This window comes from Mus caroli, chromosome 19 (assembly GCF_900094665.2).
Source record: "Mus caroli chromosome 19, CAROLI_EIJ_v1.1, whole genome shotgun sequence".
Taxonomy (NCBI): Eukaryota; Metazoa; Chordata; class Mammalia; order Rodentia; family Muridae; genus Mus; species Mus caroli.
In genome coordinates this window covers 1,207,596-1,222,260 of record NC_034588.1, presented here as the reverse complement: position 1 = coordinate 1,222,260, position 14,665 = coordinate 1,207,596, and the positions used below count along the sequence as shown (strand labels likewise).

At 50.6% G+C, this 14,665-nt stretch overlaps 1 protein-coding gene across 2 annotated transcripts in view; it reads left to right on the top strand.

The window, feature by feature from the left end:
* Nucleotides 1-360: 360 nt before the first annotated feature.
* Syt12 (synaptotagmin 12) overlaps nucleotides 361-14,665 on the top strand; it is a 31,233-nt gene continuing 16,928 nt past the window's right edge. Inside the window, exons 1-2 of one of the 2 annotated variants that reach the window (XM_021152223.2) lie at nucleotides 361-873; nucleotides 9,443-9,499. In XM_021152223.2, coding sequence (XP_021007882.1) covers nucleotides 9,466-9,499 — 34 coding nt within the window. In that variant the 5' untranslated portion in view covers nucleotides 361-873; nucleotides 9,443-9,465. The remainder of the gene's footprint in view (nucleotides 874-9,442; nucleotides 9,500-14,665) is intronic. The other variant, XM_029472708.1, reaches the window with a different exon arrangement.

Genomic DNA, 14,665 nt, shown 5'->3' with positions numbered 1-14,665 from the left:
CAGGGGCTGGTATATCTCTGTGAGTTTGAGCGAGGCCAGCCTGATCTACTTAGTGATTGTCAGGACAGCCAGGGCTATAAAGTGATTCATTCTCCCATTCTCCCTCTCTCCCTCTCTCTAAAAAAAAAAAAAAAAAAAAAAAAAATGGAGTGACCGCCGATGAGGTCATTGCAGAGATTACAAGAGATGATTTCGGTAAGTGACCTGGACTGGTATAGCGTACAATCACAACTCAATCATGGAAGGAAATATCAGCCATTCAGAGAAGGGAATACTGCTGGCTGCGCTGCTCGCTGGTCTGATTTTGTGAGTGTGTGTGTGTGTGTGTATGTGTGTGTGTGACTCTCTTGAGTCCCTTTTACAGATAAAGAAACTGAGGCCTAGAAGGAGAACAACATAAAGGGAGTAGGGTGCGCCCCTGGTGAGCACAGGGTTCCCTACCCCACACATCCACAAGCCTGCGATCCCAGGGTCCAACTTGGCTGCCCCACCCCACCCCCTAGGACCCTCCCGCGCTTGGGGATCTCCGACCAGATCCTCGCAGCGCCGCTCGGCTCCTTGGAGTAGAGAGAGCGCTCGGGGTTGTCACTTTAAATTCAAGAAGGAGCAGGCGAGCGGGCGGGCGAGCGCGAGGGAGCGCGCGGCGGGCTCCTGGGAGCGTGCCCGGACTGCGGCGCTGCTCCATTCGGCCGCCGGGCCCCGCGGAGCCCCCATCGGTGAGGCGAGGCTCCAGCAGGAGACGAGCGCCCCGCTACACTGCAGGGGTGGCGTAGCAGTGGGCGGCCGGGCGCCTGTGAGAGCCAACTGCGGGAGGCCAGCGTGGGAGCAGAGGTAGAACCAGGAGTCGGACCCGCGTCCCCTCTGGAACCCGGGGTGAGTAGGCACCCTGGCCCACACACACAGCGCGGCAGGCACAAGCACCCTGGGCATGGACGGACGGACGCACTCAGTCCCTCTTCTTACGCCCGAAACCCGGGGCCCCTCACACTCCGTGCGTCTGCACCCCCGCGCTGCGCTGGCACACCAACGCGGGGCACAGAGCACGCCCGGCGCCCTTCCCGGGCCCAGCCACTCCGCGCACTGCGCATCGCCTGGCGCCAGCTCGCCCGGCCCCCATGTGCACACACGCGGTTCACCCGGCTGTTTACACACCTCCCCTGAGCTCGCACACCGCACACACCCCTCACCTTCACACTCAACACTTTGGCTGTCCTAACTGCCCCTGACCTGGCCTTACATCCCGTTGGGGGTCCCTGGCCAGTCCCCCCCTCCCAAAATTCCAGTGTGGTGTGAGGGTATGAGGATCTGCATCGTAGGGGGCGCGTCGCATCTCTTCTCCAGGAGGCCTACGGGAAGAACCTAAGGGTTCCTTGAGCTTCACTCGAAGCTGTGTATAGACCGGAGCTGAACATGGGGGCAGTAAACGGCATTGTAGATGAAGGAGCCCTGAGCCTTTCTCTTTGGTGGGCATGGTGCTGCTAAGAGACTGTCTCGCCGGATGGGGACAAATCCGTTGAGAAGGACCTGGGAAACAAGCACCTGAGCTGTCTAGCCAGGGTGCCGAGTTTGCAGAGCCTCAGTAGTCCTTAGAAACTAAGAAAGACGATCTGAGGCTCTGCAAGGGAAGGAAACCCACCTAGGTGTTAACAATGCACCCAGTAAGGCCAGGACGATTACAATTATACCCTCACCTCACCTCACCCCACCCCACCCCCAATCCCAACCCCAACCCCCATTTCCGTCCTCTCTGAGCAATGTGAAATCTTTCTCAAGCGGCCCAGAAGAGTGGGAGCTCCCAGCCTGGGGTCCAAACCTGGCTTCATCCTACTAAGTGCTTGCTAGTGACTTGGGTGGGGCAAGTCACTTTTCACACCTTGAAGGGCTGGAGTCTCAGCTGCTAGGCCACCCCTCCCTACATTTTCAGGGCTGACAGGGAACCCTGGAATCTCTGGGGGCATTTCCTGAGCACAAGGCAAGTCCCTGGTACTATGCTGGCACACAGTAGGTGCCCAGTGTCAGCTGTCACCCACCCCCAGCCAGTCTGCACTGTGGTTCCTGCGGGTGTCTGGGGGATGGCACCAGGATGTGGTTATCCATCCGGAAAGTGTTGTGGGGGAGAGATGCTCTTACTCACTTGCAAAGCTTTGTCAAGCCTAAAGGTCCCTGAAGAAACTCACAGCCTAGAAGACAGAAGCTCCCCCGAAGGCTCTTCCCCATCCTTATTACCTGCCGATGCCAAGGTAGAGAGAAAGGGAGTCACCACCTTGCTGGGCATGCAGGGATACTGAGCAAGGAACAGCGGGTAAAGTGCAGAGAAGGGACTTGGCTCAGGGTCCCTGGTTCTACACACAGAATTCCTTGAAAGTCATTTCTCTGACAAGCTCAGGAGGTGCGGGAGCCGCTGCCATGGTCCGATTCCAGCACAGTGCTTCCAACCTTCCCAGTGACCCGCGGGGCCTGGTCAGCAGTCAGCATGGTGGCCCAGAGCCACCATCTTTCACTGATATGAAGCCCAGAGTTTCCATGTTGGGATGTGTGTGGCCCCCATCTTCCTCATCTATGAAATGGGGATCCAGTAATTTATTCAGTCACCAGGTCTGGTGGGCACCAATTATGCATGAGGCTTGTAGTTCAGCACTCAGCACATATGGAGGTAGTGCTGGGGAGGGAGGGAGGGAGGGGGATCCTATTAAGCACAACTGTGAAGCAGGGGCTGTTCCTCAATGAACACTGCTCCATGCAGTGTAGACCCTGGGGCTGACTGTAGGCTGGGATAAAGAGGGATGCTTAAGGGGGAAGATGCACAGTTTGAGCTCAGACGAAGACCTGGAGCAACCCCAGCTGGCCCCTGCTGTGTATCAAAAGTGCCAGCTCTGGCCACTGGCTGCCCTGGCCTTCAAATGCCTTGTCAGCATCCTAGCCCTAGCCAAAGTTGCAACCTCTGGACGGCCGATAGGAACTCACTGGTGTTGCCTGGGGAGAGATGGAGCCAAGGGTCTCTCAGGTCGTGAATAAAGCCATTAACAAGGGCATATGCTGCAGGCAGACCTGGGATATTGTCAGCTCCCTATGTGGTGGCTGGGCAACTTTGGGCCCATTTACTACCTTCTCTGAGCCTCTCTGCCTTCACCAAGTGAGGATTATAACACGAGTTGCCCCAGTGTATCTTTGGGGGGATGGGGAAGGAAGTTCTGGGTAGGTGTGTGCGGCTGCTAAGGCAGGAGCACTAATGTTAGCTTTGGGCAGGTCATTTGACCTCTCTGAGCATACCCCAAGTCTGTTTATAAATAGGGAATTTCTAGCAGGCCTCAGGTTACGGGAGTGAATGGTGCGATAGCAGAGGCCAGGTCTGACCCCAGGAGCATGAGACTACATGTGTTACATTGTCAGAACATCTCCTCCCTTCTTCCTTTCCAGTCCTGGGGATAGAACCCAGGACCTCACACACACTAGACACGCACTCTACCACTCACCCACACACCTCACACCCCCTTTTTTCCCTGAATTTCATTTTTAAATGAAAATTTCTCAGTCAAAAAAAATTATTTGAAGTCCGGTACTCATGGTGCATGCCTTTAATCCCAGCACTAGGGACGTAGAGGCAGGCAGGTCTGAGTTCAAAGCCAGAGTGAGTTCCAGGACAGCCAGAGCTACATAGTGAGACCCTTTCTTGGAAAACATTTTTAAAAAATCAACCATAAACTCACCATATTTGAGGGCTAGGGAGATAGCTTGGTTGGTAAAATGTTCACCACGTACAAATCAGATTGAGTTTAATCTCCAGCTGTCACACAGAAGCCAGCATTGGGGAGGCAGAGACAGGCAGTTCCAAGGGCTGACTTGCCAGATAGCCCATCCTAAGCCCCAGGCCAGTGAAAGACCCTGTCTCAAAAAACAAGGTAGACACCTCCCCAAGGAAGGAAACCTGGGGTTGGCCTCTGACTTCCATACCTACTCAAACCCATGCACACACAATCATGTACACACACATACACAACAGAATTCAGGGCCAAGAGAGATGGCTCAGAAGTGAAGAGCACTGGCTGTTCTTCCAGAGGATCTGGGTTTGATTTGTAGCACTCACATACACTATGGCTCACAACTGCCTATAGCTGTAGTTCCAGAAGATCTGGGTATCAGGCACACACACACACACACACACACACAGAGAGAGAGAGAGAGAGGAGAGAGAGAGAGAGAGAGAGAGAGAGAGAGAGAGAGAGAGAGAGAACACATACATACATACAGGCAAAATGCACCCCCCACAAAAACACAAAATATAATTCATTTAAATTTAAACAAGAAAAATGTGTTGCAGGTTGACAGAGCTGTTCCCACGATTGTTCTGTGCAGACTGGGAGCCAGGGGTTCTTTCTGTGCGTTAGCCAGGGCAATAACCACAGCAGATGATATTTGCCAAGCCTTCCTATAATACCCTCACATGGTAGACCCGGCCTCTAATCTTCCTGACTCCGCCTCTTGACTGCTAGAAGTGTAGGTGTATGCTATCATGCCCACTTTTACTCAGTGCTGGAAAGTCAAATGTAGGTCTTCATGCATGCTAAGCAAGCACCTTACCGACAGATCTACATGCCAAGCCCAGTCGTAAGCCCCTTTTCATAGACAGTACTACTGAGGCAGAGAGACAGAGACTAAGAAAAGTGTCTAAAGCCATGAGCCAGTGAGGGGCTAATCTGAACTTCAGAGCTAACAGAGCTGACTGCACATCTGGGGTTTGGGCTGATCCCCTGCAGGATCTTGTACATCTTCCTGTTTCCTCCGGCCTGTACTTAGGCAGATGTACCCTGACTTCCAGCTGTTTGTAGCAGGCAGGGCTGGAAGCTCTATCTGGAGAGTGCACTGAGCAGTCACACATACCTTCTCAGATATCATAGTTTCCATGGCAAAATAAAGGAAGTAGATGTTCTTAGGATTGTGGGCTCTGAGCTGGACCAGCCTTGGTTGACCCCAAACCCCACATATACATATATGCCAAAAGCTGGAGCTTGATGCCCGCTGGGTTCTGCTGGTGCTGTGCATGCTGTACCGCACCTCGATTAGCTTTCCCTTGTCGTTGCCAGCCTGTGCCAGAAGAATGAAAAAGAACCCTGCAGGCATTATCGGAACCACAGCAAGGCTGAGGCAGACTGGAATGTGTTTGTTCTCACACTGTGTTTAGTGTGTCCAGTCCGTAGGCTAGGCAAGGCTCAGACTTGTTGTACAGCAAGCCATCTGGAACCCACAGTTCTCAGGCAACTTTCTGGAAACCCATGCCTATCCCCAGTAAGACACAGTGATTAGGGACTCAGAACCAGAGGACCCGATTGAACACTTCTTACCTATGTGGCACGTTAACCCTCAGCACTCTGGACTACAGAGCAAACACGATTCTAATGCCTTGCTAAGAGGGTTAAACAAGGTCAAGTATGTGTAGATGCTTAGAACTGTGTTTGGTGCTTAGATGTGCCCAGCGGGGTTGGCTGTTAATATTATCGAAAGCCCAGGACTCACTCAGGCCAAGATGGGTGAAGCCTTTTTGTCTTAGCACTGCCTCCCATCACCATGACAACTCTTATTTCATCAACGTGGGAGCAACATCAGGAGAACCAGGAACCAGGAGCGGGCTACACACTCTCATCTGCCCTTCTTCACAAGGATATGCACCCTAGGACCTGTGTGCTCAGGACCAGCATCTTGACTCCAAAGCCTCACATGATATAGAGAACCCCCACTCCCAGAATGCCTAAAGTCTCAGCTCCATTCTCTCACTGAGCCCTGATCCCAAAGAAAGCCTGCAGAGGGCTTGGAAGGGTTGGTGAGCCAAAGCCCAATGTGCCTGAGTCATGTGGACATTTTGTGTGTGTGTGAGTTGATAATATTTAATAGTTAACAATCTGGGCATATGGGCTTGTGTTTGTAGTCCCAGCCATTCCAAAGGCTAAATGGGGCCACTTGAGCCTAGCAGTTCAAAGCCAGCCAGGGCAACATAACCAGACCCTGTCTCAGAATTAATGAGTGCTGGGGATGGAGTTCAGTGGTAGTGTGTTTGCCTTGAATGCTTGAAGTCCTGGGTTCAGTTCCTAACAACAAATAAAACTAAGTGTAGTAGCACATACCCGTAACCCCAGAACTTGGGAGGTGAAGGCAGGAGAAGGATAAAGACCTTCTGTTCAAGGTCACTATCGGCTACATATGGAATCTGAGGACAGCCTGGCACATGAGACTATCTCAACAAAAAGATAGTTAATACATTTTAAATTCTTAGTGGATATAATCCTAGCAGTTGTGAGGTAGTGGCAGGAGGGTCCAGAGTTCCGGATAACCCTTGGTTACACCGTGAGTTGGAAGCCAGTACCCTAGACTACAGAGTGAGACTGTCTTAGTAACAAACAAAACAAACGAACAAACAAAACGGGAGGCTGGTGAGATGGCTCACCAGTGAAGGTGCTTGCTGCCAAGCCTGATGATCTGGAGCCTGTGCTGGTGAAGGTATAAAACTGATCCCAGCGAGTTGTCCTTTGACCTTCACATGTGCCCACAGACACAATAATAAACAAACTAATTATTCACCCTTTCTTTTTAAAAGATCTATTTTATTCTTTTATGTGTATGAGTGTATTGCCCACATGTGTGTATGTCTACCACATGCATGTCTGGTGTCCTTGGAGGTCAGAAAGGGGTATTGGGTCCCTTGAAACTAGAGTTTCAGCCACCAAGTAGGTGCTGAGAATAAAGCCAGGTCCTCTGGAAGAGCAGCAAGTGTTCCTAACCACTGAGCTGTCTACCCAGCCCCCATCTGGCTTGTCTTAGAGATGTGTACTCGTTTCTACTGCTGGGATGAAGCACCATGACCTTAGCAACGTGGGGCAGGAAAGGTTGATTTGGCTTTTCCATCATGAATTACAAAGCCAAGGCAGGAACTCAAACAGGGCAGGAACCTGGAGGCAGGAGCTGATGCAGAGGCCACAGAGGATGCTGCTTGCTGGCTTGCACCACATGCCTTGCTCATCCTGCTTTCTAATAGAATACAGGACCACCGGCACAGGGATGGTTCCCCACTCACGATGAGCTAGGCCCTCGCACAACAATCACTAAGAAAATGCTCTACAGACAGATCTTATGACGACATCTTCTCATCAAGGTCCCCTTCTCTCAGATGACTATAGCTTGTGTCAAGTTGACATAAAACTAGACAGCACAAGATGGACGATCCAGACATTCCTAATTAGAATTCCTGCTGGAAAGGGAAGACAGGTGCCCTGAACCAAGGAAGCCCTCTACAAGTCTGACCTCACCCTTCCTTCCCTTGCCTGGGACTTGCAGGCTTGGGGATGGGAGAAGGTGGGGGTGTCTGCACTTAGGAGCTGCAAGGGAAGCGATCAGCAAGGTAATTTAGCCTTCTTTGTCCTTGAGTGAAATGAGTGCAGAGCATTCAAGTCTCCCATTTCAGAACCTCCTCTCCCCACCCACTCAGAATGCAGCCCCAAGCCAGACGAACTTCTTAGCAACAACAATCATAAAACAGAAGTCACCTGAGTCCAGCTCATGCCCTGTACGAGCTCCCAGGTCTTCATCTGGAATCATTTATACCATCCCACTCAGGGAAGGATTAGCGAACACCGGGGAAATTTAGCCCTTTTGATTTCTTCCCCCTCAGCTATATGGAACCCTGAGTTGAGGCTCTGGGTGGTCTGTGCTGATGAGCTGTCTCTGTTCCCAACGGTTACTGGGGCTAGCAAAGAGGCAGGGCTGACAAATACAAACCCCTGCTGGCAACACTGGAGCTTCAGGTAAATACTGGATCATTCGTGACACAAATTGTCTGAAATTGCCCTGCCCGTGGGTGTCCTGTGCTTTACCTAGCAGCCCTAAATGACTTTTAGACTTAAAAAGAGACTTCAGGCTGAGCAGGGGTGGTGCACACCTTTAATCCCAACACTCAGGAGGCAGAGGCAGGTGGATCTCTGTGAGTTTGAGGCTAGCCTGGTCTGCAGAGTGAGTTTTAGAACACCCAGGGCTGCACAGAGAAACCTGTATTGGAAAGAGAGAAAGACTTTAGTCTCCAGGATGACCCAGGAGGCAAGTGTCTGCTATCCAAGCATGAAGACTTGAATCCAGATCCTTGGCACTGACAGAAAAAGCAGGATGTGGCAGTGATTGACAGGAGGGGTGGAATACAGGGGACTGGGGATCCCAAAGACAGGAACAAGACAGCAGGATTGCAGGACGCTATCCTGACATCCCCTATTCTCACAATGTGCTCACAGGGGTTATTGCACACACTTAAAAAGAGGTTTTAGTATCCAGGTGTCATTGTAAGACCAGCATTTGAGAGGTGAATGCAGGAAGATCAGGAGTTCAAAGACAGCCTTGGCTATACAGCAAGTTCAAGGCCAGCCTGAACTACATGAGATCCTTGTTTCAGCCCCATTCCCAAAAGAGCTTACAAGATCATTTTGCTTAAGACAGGATTCCATTATGTAGCCCAGATGGTCCTTAACATGGTAATTTTCCTACCTCAACCTCCCAAGTGCTGGGCTTACAAATATATACAACCATGCCTGCATCTATCCACCATATAAAAAAAAAAAAAAAAACCACGAACAGGAGCACCTTTGGAGCCAGATGTGGTAGTGCATGAGTGTAATTCCCACACACACTTCCATGTCAGCCTGGGTTACATAGTGATACGTTGTCTCAAGAAGTAGGAGAGGCAGAGGCAGTAGGGGAAGAGGAGAGAAGAGGTGAAAGGAGGCAGAGGAACCAGACATTGTGGCGCAGGCCTCTAATCCTAGCACTGTGGAGGCAGAGGCAGGTGGATCTCTGACTTTCAGCCCAGCCAGGTCTACTTAGAGAAACCCGGTCTCAAAAGAAAAGGGAGTGGGGACGAGTAAGAGAGATGGCTCACCTGCTAAAACTTAGGTTCAGTTTCTAGTATCCACCTGACAGCTAGCAATTATCTCTAACTCTAGTTCCAGAGGATCTCACGCCCTCTTCTGGCCTCCTCGGGCACTGCATGTACATGTGGCACAGACATACAGGCAGGCAAAACACCCAGGCACATACATTTTAAGACTTTTTTTTTTTTTTCCAAAGAGAGCCAGAGGGAGAGAGGGAAAGGGGGTGGGGGAGAGAGAGTGACTCACTGTGTATCCCTGGCTGGTCTGGAACTTTATTTGTAGACCAAATTGGCCTTGAACACACAGAGAACGTGTCTCCCCCAGAGTGCTGGGATTAAATGCCACCACATCCACCTCAATAATAAGTTTTAAAAGAAGAGGAAGGGGAGGTGGGGAAGGAGGGATACAGTAGAGGAGCAGCCATTTTGGCTAAGTCCGACTGAGCAGCTGAGTGTGAACTCAAGTGACAGGCACACAGATGTCCCCAAGTTAGGAATATGATGCTTTGAACCCTGCTCATGGCTGACTACTTTCCCTTCCAGTCCCTGTCACTGCGGGGGACATCATGGCCGTGGACGTGACAGAATATCATCTGAGTGGTGAGTCTCCCAGATAAGACCTCCAAGGACCACAGCTGCAGGCAATTTTGTACCAAGCTTGGGATGGGAGGTGCCAGTGGGACTTGAATAACAGCCTCCTTCCTTAGGTCACATAACTATGGGGCATCATCCTGGGACCCATCTGGGGTCTCCTCGTCTTTTCACTACAATGAATTCTTTCTGTTTCATTGTTTTGGTTTGTGCATTTCTATTTGTTTCTTAGGCATGGTCCCAGGTAGCCCAAGGTGGCTTCAAAAAATATTTTTCTGCATTGTGTGTGTCTGCTGTGCATGTTTGCATATGTGTGGACATACATAAGGATATGCCTGTGCATATGTGTGTGTGCATTTGTATGTGTGTGTGTGTGTGCTGTGCATGTATGCATGTGTGCACATACAGAAGGGTTATACCTATGCATATGTGTATATTGCTGTACATGTATGCATATGTGTGGACACGCATAGGAGGTAAACCCCATCATATGTGTGAGTGGACATGTGGTGGCCAAGGCTAGTGACAGGAGTCATCCTTCATAGCTCTTCCATCCTATTTGTCGAAGCAGGCGGTGTCTTTCAGTGAAACCAGAACTTGCTGATTTGGCTCCTCTCAAGCTTGCTCTAGGGACTCCCCACCTCTGTTTTCTGAGGCTAGAATCCCAGGCATTTGCCAAGCCCTACCAGTATTTACATGGGTTCTGAGGATCCAGACTCTCAGCCTCACACGTGCACCCCAAATGCCTTGACCATGGAATCATCCTCCAGCCCCAGAGCCTTGAACTCTCTGTGTAGCCAAGGATGGACTTGAACTCACGATTCACCTGCTTCCACTCTCTAAGTGCTGAGATTACAGACATGCATCCCACCTAGCAACACTTCCCTTGAAGAAATTCCCTGTTTGACACACGGGGTTTCCTGAGAGACTCTTGACCCACGAGTCCCTGAGGATGAGTGTGTGGCATGGAATCCACTCACTTGGGGCACCTCCTGGAGCCTGTCAATGTTCGACAACACTAAACTCACTCACTGTCTGGGACTCACCCTTGCAGCCGTATGTTTCCAATGTTTCTATGCAGCCGTAAACTGGGAGATGGTCTGGACACTCCAGCATATTCCCATAGCCCCCACTGCCAGTGGATGGCATCGTGACTGAAACACAGTTGCCATCTTTCTTCCAGATGCCCCCCTTCCTAGTCACAATGTGAGAGTTGAGCCTTAATGGGGAACGTGACAGTAATAGGTCGGGATGTGAATCTAGATTTCCTAACCCTCTAGTCTAGTGTTCCCTACCTCAACAGCTCTTGCCCTAGTGGGGGTCCCACGGGCCCAGAGCTGAACTTCAGGGTGTGCCACGGAACACCTTTCTCTGTTCCCAACCAGAGAGCCTCACTTTTCATCTTCAGCCCCTCTGGTCTTCACACAGAGAATGTGCCGTGTCCGTGTGACAATGTCACGCAGCTCTCACAGCTCCCAGCCTCTGTCTGTGCCATTCCATACCTGACTACCTTCTTTGCTCTGCCTGGCTAAGTCCTTGTGTCTTGGGTGGAAATCTACAGAGAGTGCTGAGCCAGCCAATCAGGTAGTAGATTCTCCTTTGTCCCTCCATTTCCGAATGTTATGGTTCTCAGGGCTCAAGGGGCCAATGTGTGGGGAGAGCTTAAGCAAAGCCTGGCGAGTAATGACTAGGACTTGGTAAGAGAGCGATTCTTGGGCTGGGTATGATAGCACATGCCTTTAATCCTTGTACTCTAGAAACAGAGGCAGATGGGTCTCTGTGGGATCGAGGCTAGCCTTGTCTACATAGTGAGTTCCAGGACAGCTAGGTCTATAGAGAGACCCTGTCGTGGAAAAAAAAAAGAAAAATAAGATAAGAGCTGTTGTTACAATCCCTCTCCTTCATCATCTCTTTTCTAGTTCTAGTTTAGACCTCACTTCCACTGAAAAGCCCATTGTCCATTTGCCGTTCCATAAAACCAATCAATAAATACATATTTATTGTCATTCCATGTCACCTGCCTGGGGTTTTTTATCCCTTCCCCTTGCTCTGTTCTCCGATTCTGCCAATCAGCATTAGGTATTTAGTCCTCAGCATTCACACCCTCCCGTGCAGGGGTGCCTGGTTCCGCTGTGCCTCTGCATATGCCCATAGTCTGCGTGAGACTGTAGACTTCTCTTCTGGAACTCTAGACAGCCCCTTGCTCCTGCCTGGCCTCCTGTGGCCTAGCTAGCCAGGGACTTTTCCATCTCACCCCCAGTTTGTAGACTCCAAGGACATTCCAGAATCTTAGCATGGCTGGGCCTGGGCCTGGACCCCTCTGTAGATGTGTTGGTTGTGGCTTCAGTTGGCTCCCAAATTCCATTCTATCACAGGAAAAGTCTATAGTAAGTAGGGGGTGGGTCCTTACAGTCCTCTCAATTCTCTATATAACTAAAGATGAATTGAGTTCCTGACATCTTGCCCCCATTTACCAAGAGCTGAGATTCCAAGTGTGTACAACCAAAATAAGCCTGATCTTCAGAGCCCTTGTCCCTCTGCTGTGTGGTTTTTGCATTGAAATCAGATGGCTGTATCATGTTGGGGAGTGATCTTTTTTTTTTTCTTAAAGCTGACAATAGGGGTAATGTCTCCTACCACCCCCGTCCTAATGACCTAAGTTGTCATTTGCAAAAGGCCAGTGATATTCCTGCCTATGACAGAACAGCCAGCCCCCACCAGCTCCCTTAGTGGGACCTTCAGGATGTTCTCAGAGCTCCTCTGTTATAAATAAGCCCGTGTGACTCACACTAGACATAACATGTGTTGGGTTTTTCTTTCCCCTTCAAATAATACATCCTCTGGGGTGGGACCACTGAACGGGGGATGTTTGTCATCGCCATTCCCCCAGAGAGGCTGGTGGCGTGATACTATTCCTTGCAGCCAAGGTACCTGAACCCAGATGCTGCCATGTTTCAGCTCTGTGGCTTTGTTAGTCTTGGTTTTCCTCTCCTGACAGCAGAGAGTGCGCCTGGCTGGAGGAATGCCTGGCTGGAGGTCCTTTGGACTGTTGGATTTTGGGGAGGAGGGGCAATGAGCCCTTCTGGTCCATAGCGTTTTGTTCCCTCCTTCCCAGTGGTCCCAGGAAGGACCACTTCCTTTCTGCTGGCCCACAGCTCCCAACCCCTGCTGCACAGCCTGCCATACTTCCTTTATTTTATTTTTTCTTATGCATATGGGTGTTTTGCCTGTGTGTATGTCCGTACTACTTGTGTGACTATGGTACACACAAAGACCAGAAGAGGGTGTCAGAGCCCCTGGGACAAGAGTCACAGGAGGTTATGAACCACCATGTGAGAGCTCAGACTCAAACCAGCGTCCTCCAGAAGAGCAGCCGGTGTTGGGAGCTGCTGAGCCTCCTGTCTCCAGCCTCCTGTCCTATCTCTCCCTCCTGTTCACATCCCGGCCTTCCTGTACAGCCAGCATGATTTCCAGCATTCTGCCTGGCGTGTCTATGTGCCTGCCTGGCCCCACTCTGACCTCTGTGCTACTTAAGGTCAGGAACTGGACCTGGGGCTCACTCGCTCAGTGCTGGCTCCCCCTGCCCACAGGAGGATGCTGTCATGTCTGACCACACAAGGGTTAGTGATCATCTCCACCCTGCTGTGGGCGTTATTTCTTGTTCCTTTATTTTACTGTATCTATGAGATCTCGGTTTCCATTGGGAGGGACCAATCTCCACCTTGCTGCTGCAAGGGAGCCAAGCCAGGGAAAGACCAGGCATGTCACTGGCTATAACCCTGGTTCTAGCTGGCAACTGGCTGCCAGAGTAGCCACCCAACACTACTTATTTCCAGCTTTGTGGCCTTGGGCAAGTTCTTTAGCTTTCCTGAGCCTCAGTTTCCCCATCTGAGTTGAGTACAGTATAGAACTGGAAATAGTTTTGAGAGTCCTGTCTTCAGTGTCACCTGCCACATGAACCCTCATCGTTTGGTGGCTTCCTCATCGCTTGGTGGCTTCCTCATCGTTTGGTGGCTTCCTCATCGCTTGGTGGCTTCCTCATCGCTTGGTGGCTTCCTCATCGCTTGGTGGCTTCCTCATCGCTTGGTGGCTTCCTCAGGACATCGGAGTCAGGTTCTTGAGCAGAGTGAGGCCGAATCTTTTAGCACATGGAGACCTGTCATGGCTCATACACTGTACAAGGTGAGGATTCACAGGAAGTGGTTGAAGAAGCAAATTGCTCTGTGTGGGAACAGAGAGAGCGGTGAGGACAGCAAAGCCCCGGGCAGCAGAGGAAAAGAGCCTCTGAATTCTCTCAGGCCGAGCACAGCCTGTGGCCACCTCCTGTGGAGCTGGGATAGTGGTTTGAGATTAGAGATAACAAACTCTACATACATAATCGGGGTTTGGTGGCTCACACTTGTAGTAACAACACTCAGGAGGCTGAGACAGGAGGATCACAAGTCTGAGGTCAGCCTGAGCTATATAGTGACACCCTGTCTCAAAACAAAACAAATCAAAACAAAATTCAGCTACTCTACAATGACCTGGGCACAGCATGGCAGGAAAGGCCTAGAATCCTACCTAGCATTGGGGAGGTGGAGACAGGATAATCAGAAGTTCAACCTCAGCTATGTGACAAGCTGTAGGCCAACCTGGGTGGGCGGCCCGAGACCCACTATGAAATTTACCTCTTTAAAATGTACACTGCGCTGGCTTTTAGATTAATGAGCAGCCGATGAATTGTGAGGATATTTTCATCATCCTGGAAAGAACTCAACTGTCCCCATTCACCAAGTCAGAACAGGTTGTTTTTATTGTTGGTTTTAGGTATATATGTGGAGAGTGTATGTGTGTGTGTGTGTGTCTGTGTCTGTGTGTGTGACTGTGTGTCTGTGTGTGTGACTTTGTGTCTGTGTGTGTATGTGACTGTGTGTGTGTGTGTATGTGACTGTGTGTGTATGTGACTGTGTGCCTCTGTGTGTGTGTGTGTCTGCGTCTGTATGTGTGTCTGTGTGTGTGACTGTGTGTCTCTCTGTGTGTGTGACTGTGTGTCTGTGTGTGTATGTGACTGTGTGTGTATGTGACTGTGTGCCTGTGTGTGTGTGTGTCTGTGACTGTATGTGTGTCTGTGTGTGTGTATGTGACTGTGTGCCTCTGTGTGTGTGACTGTGTGTGTGTGTGTGTGTGTGTGTG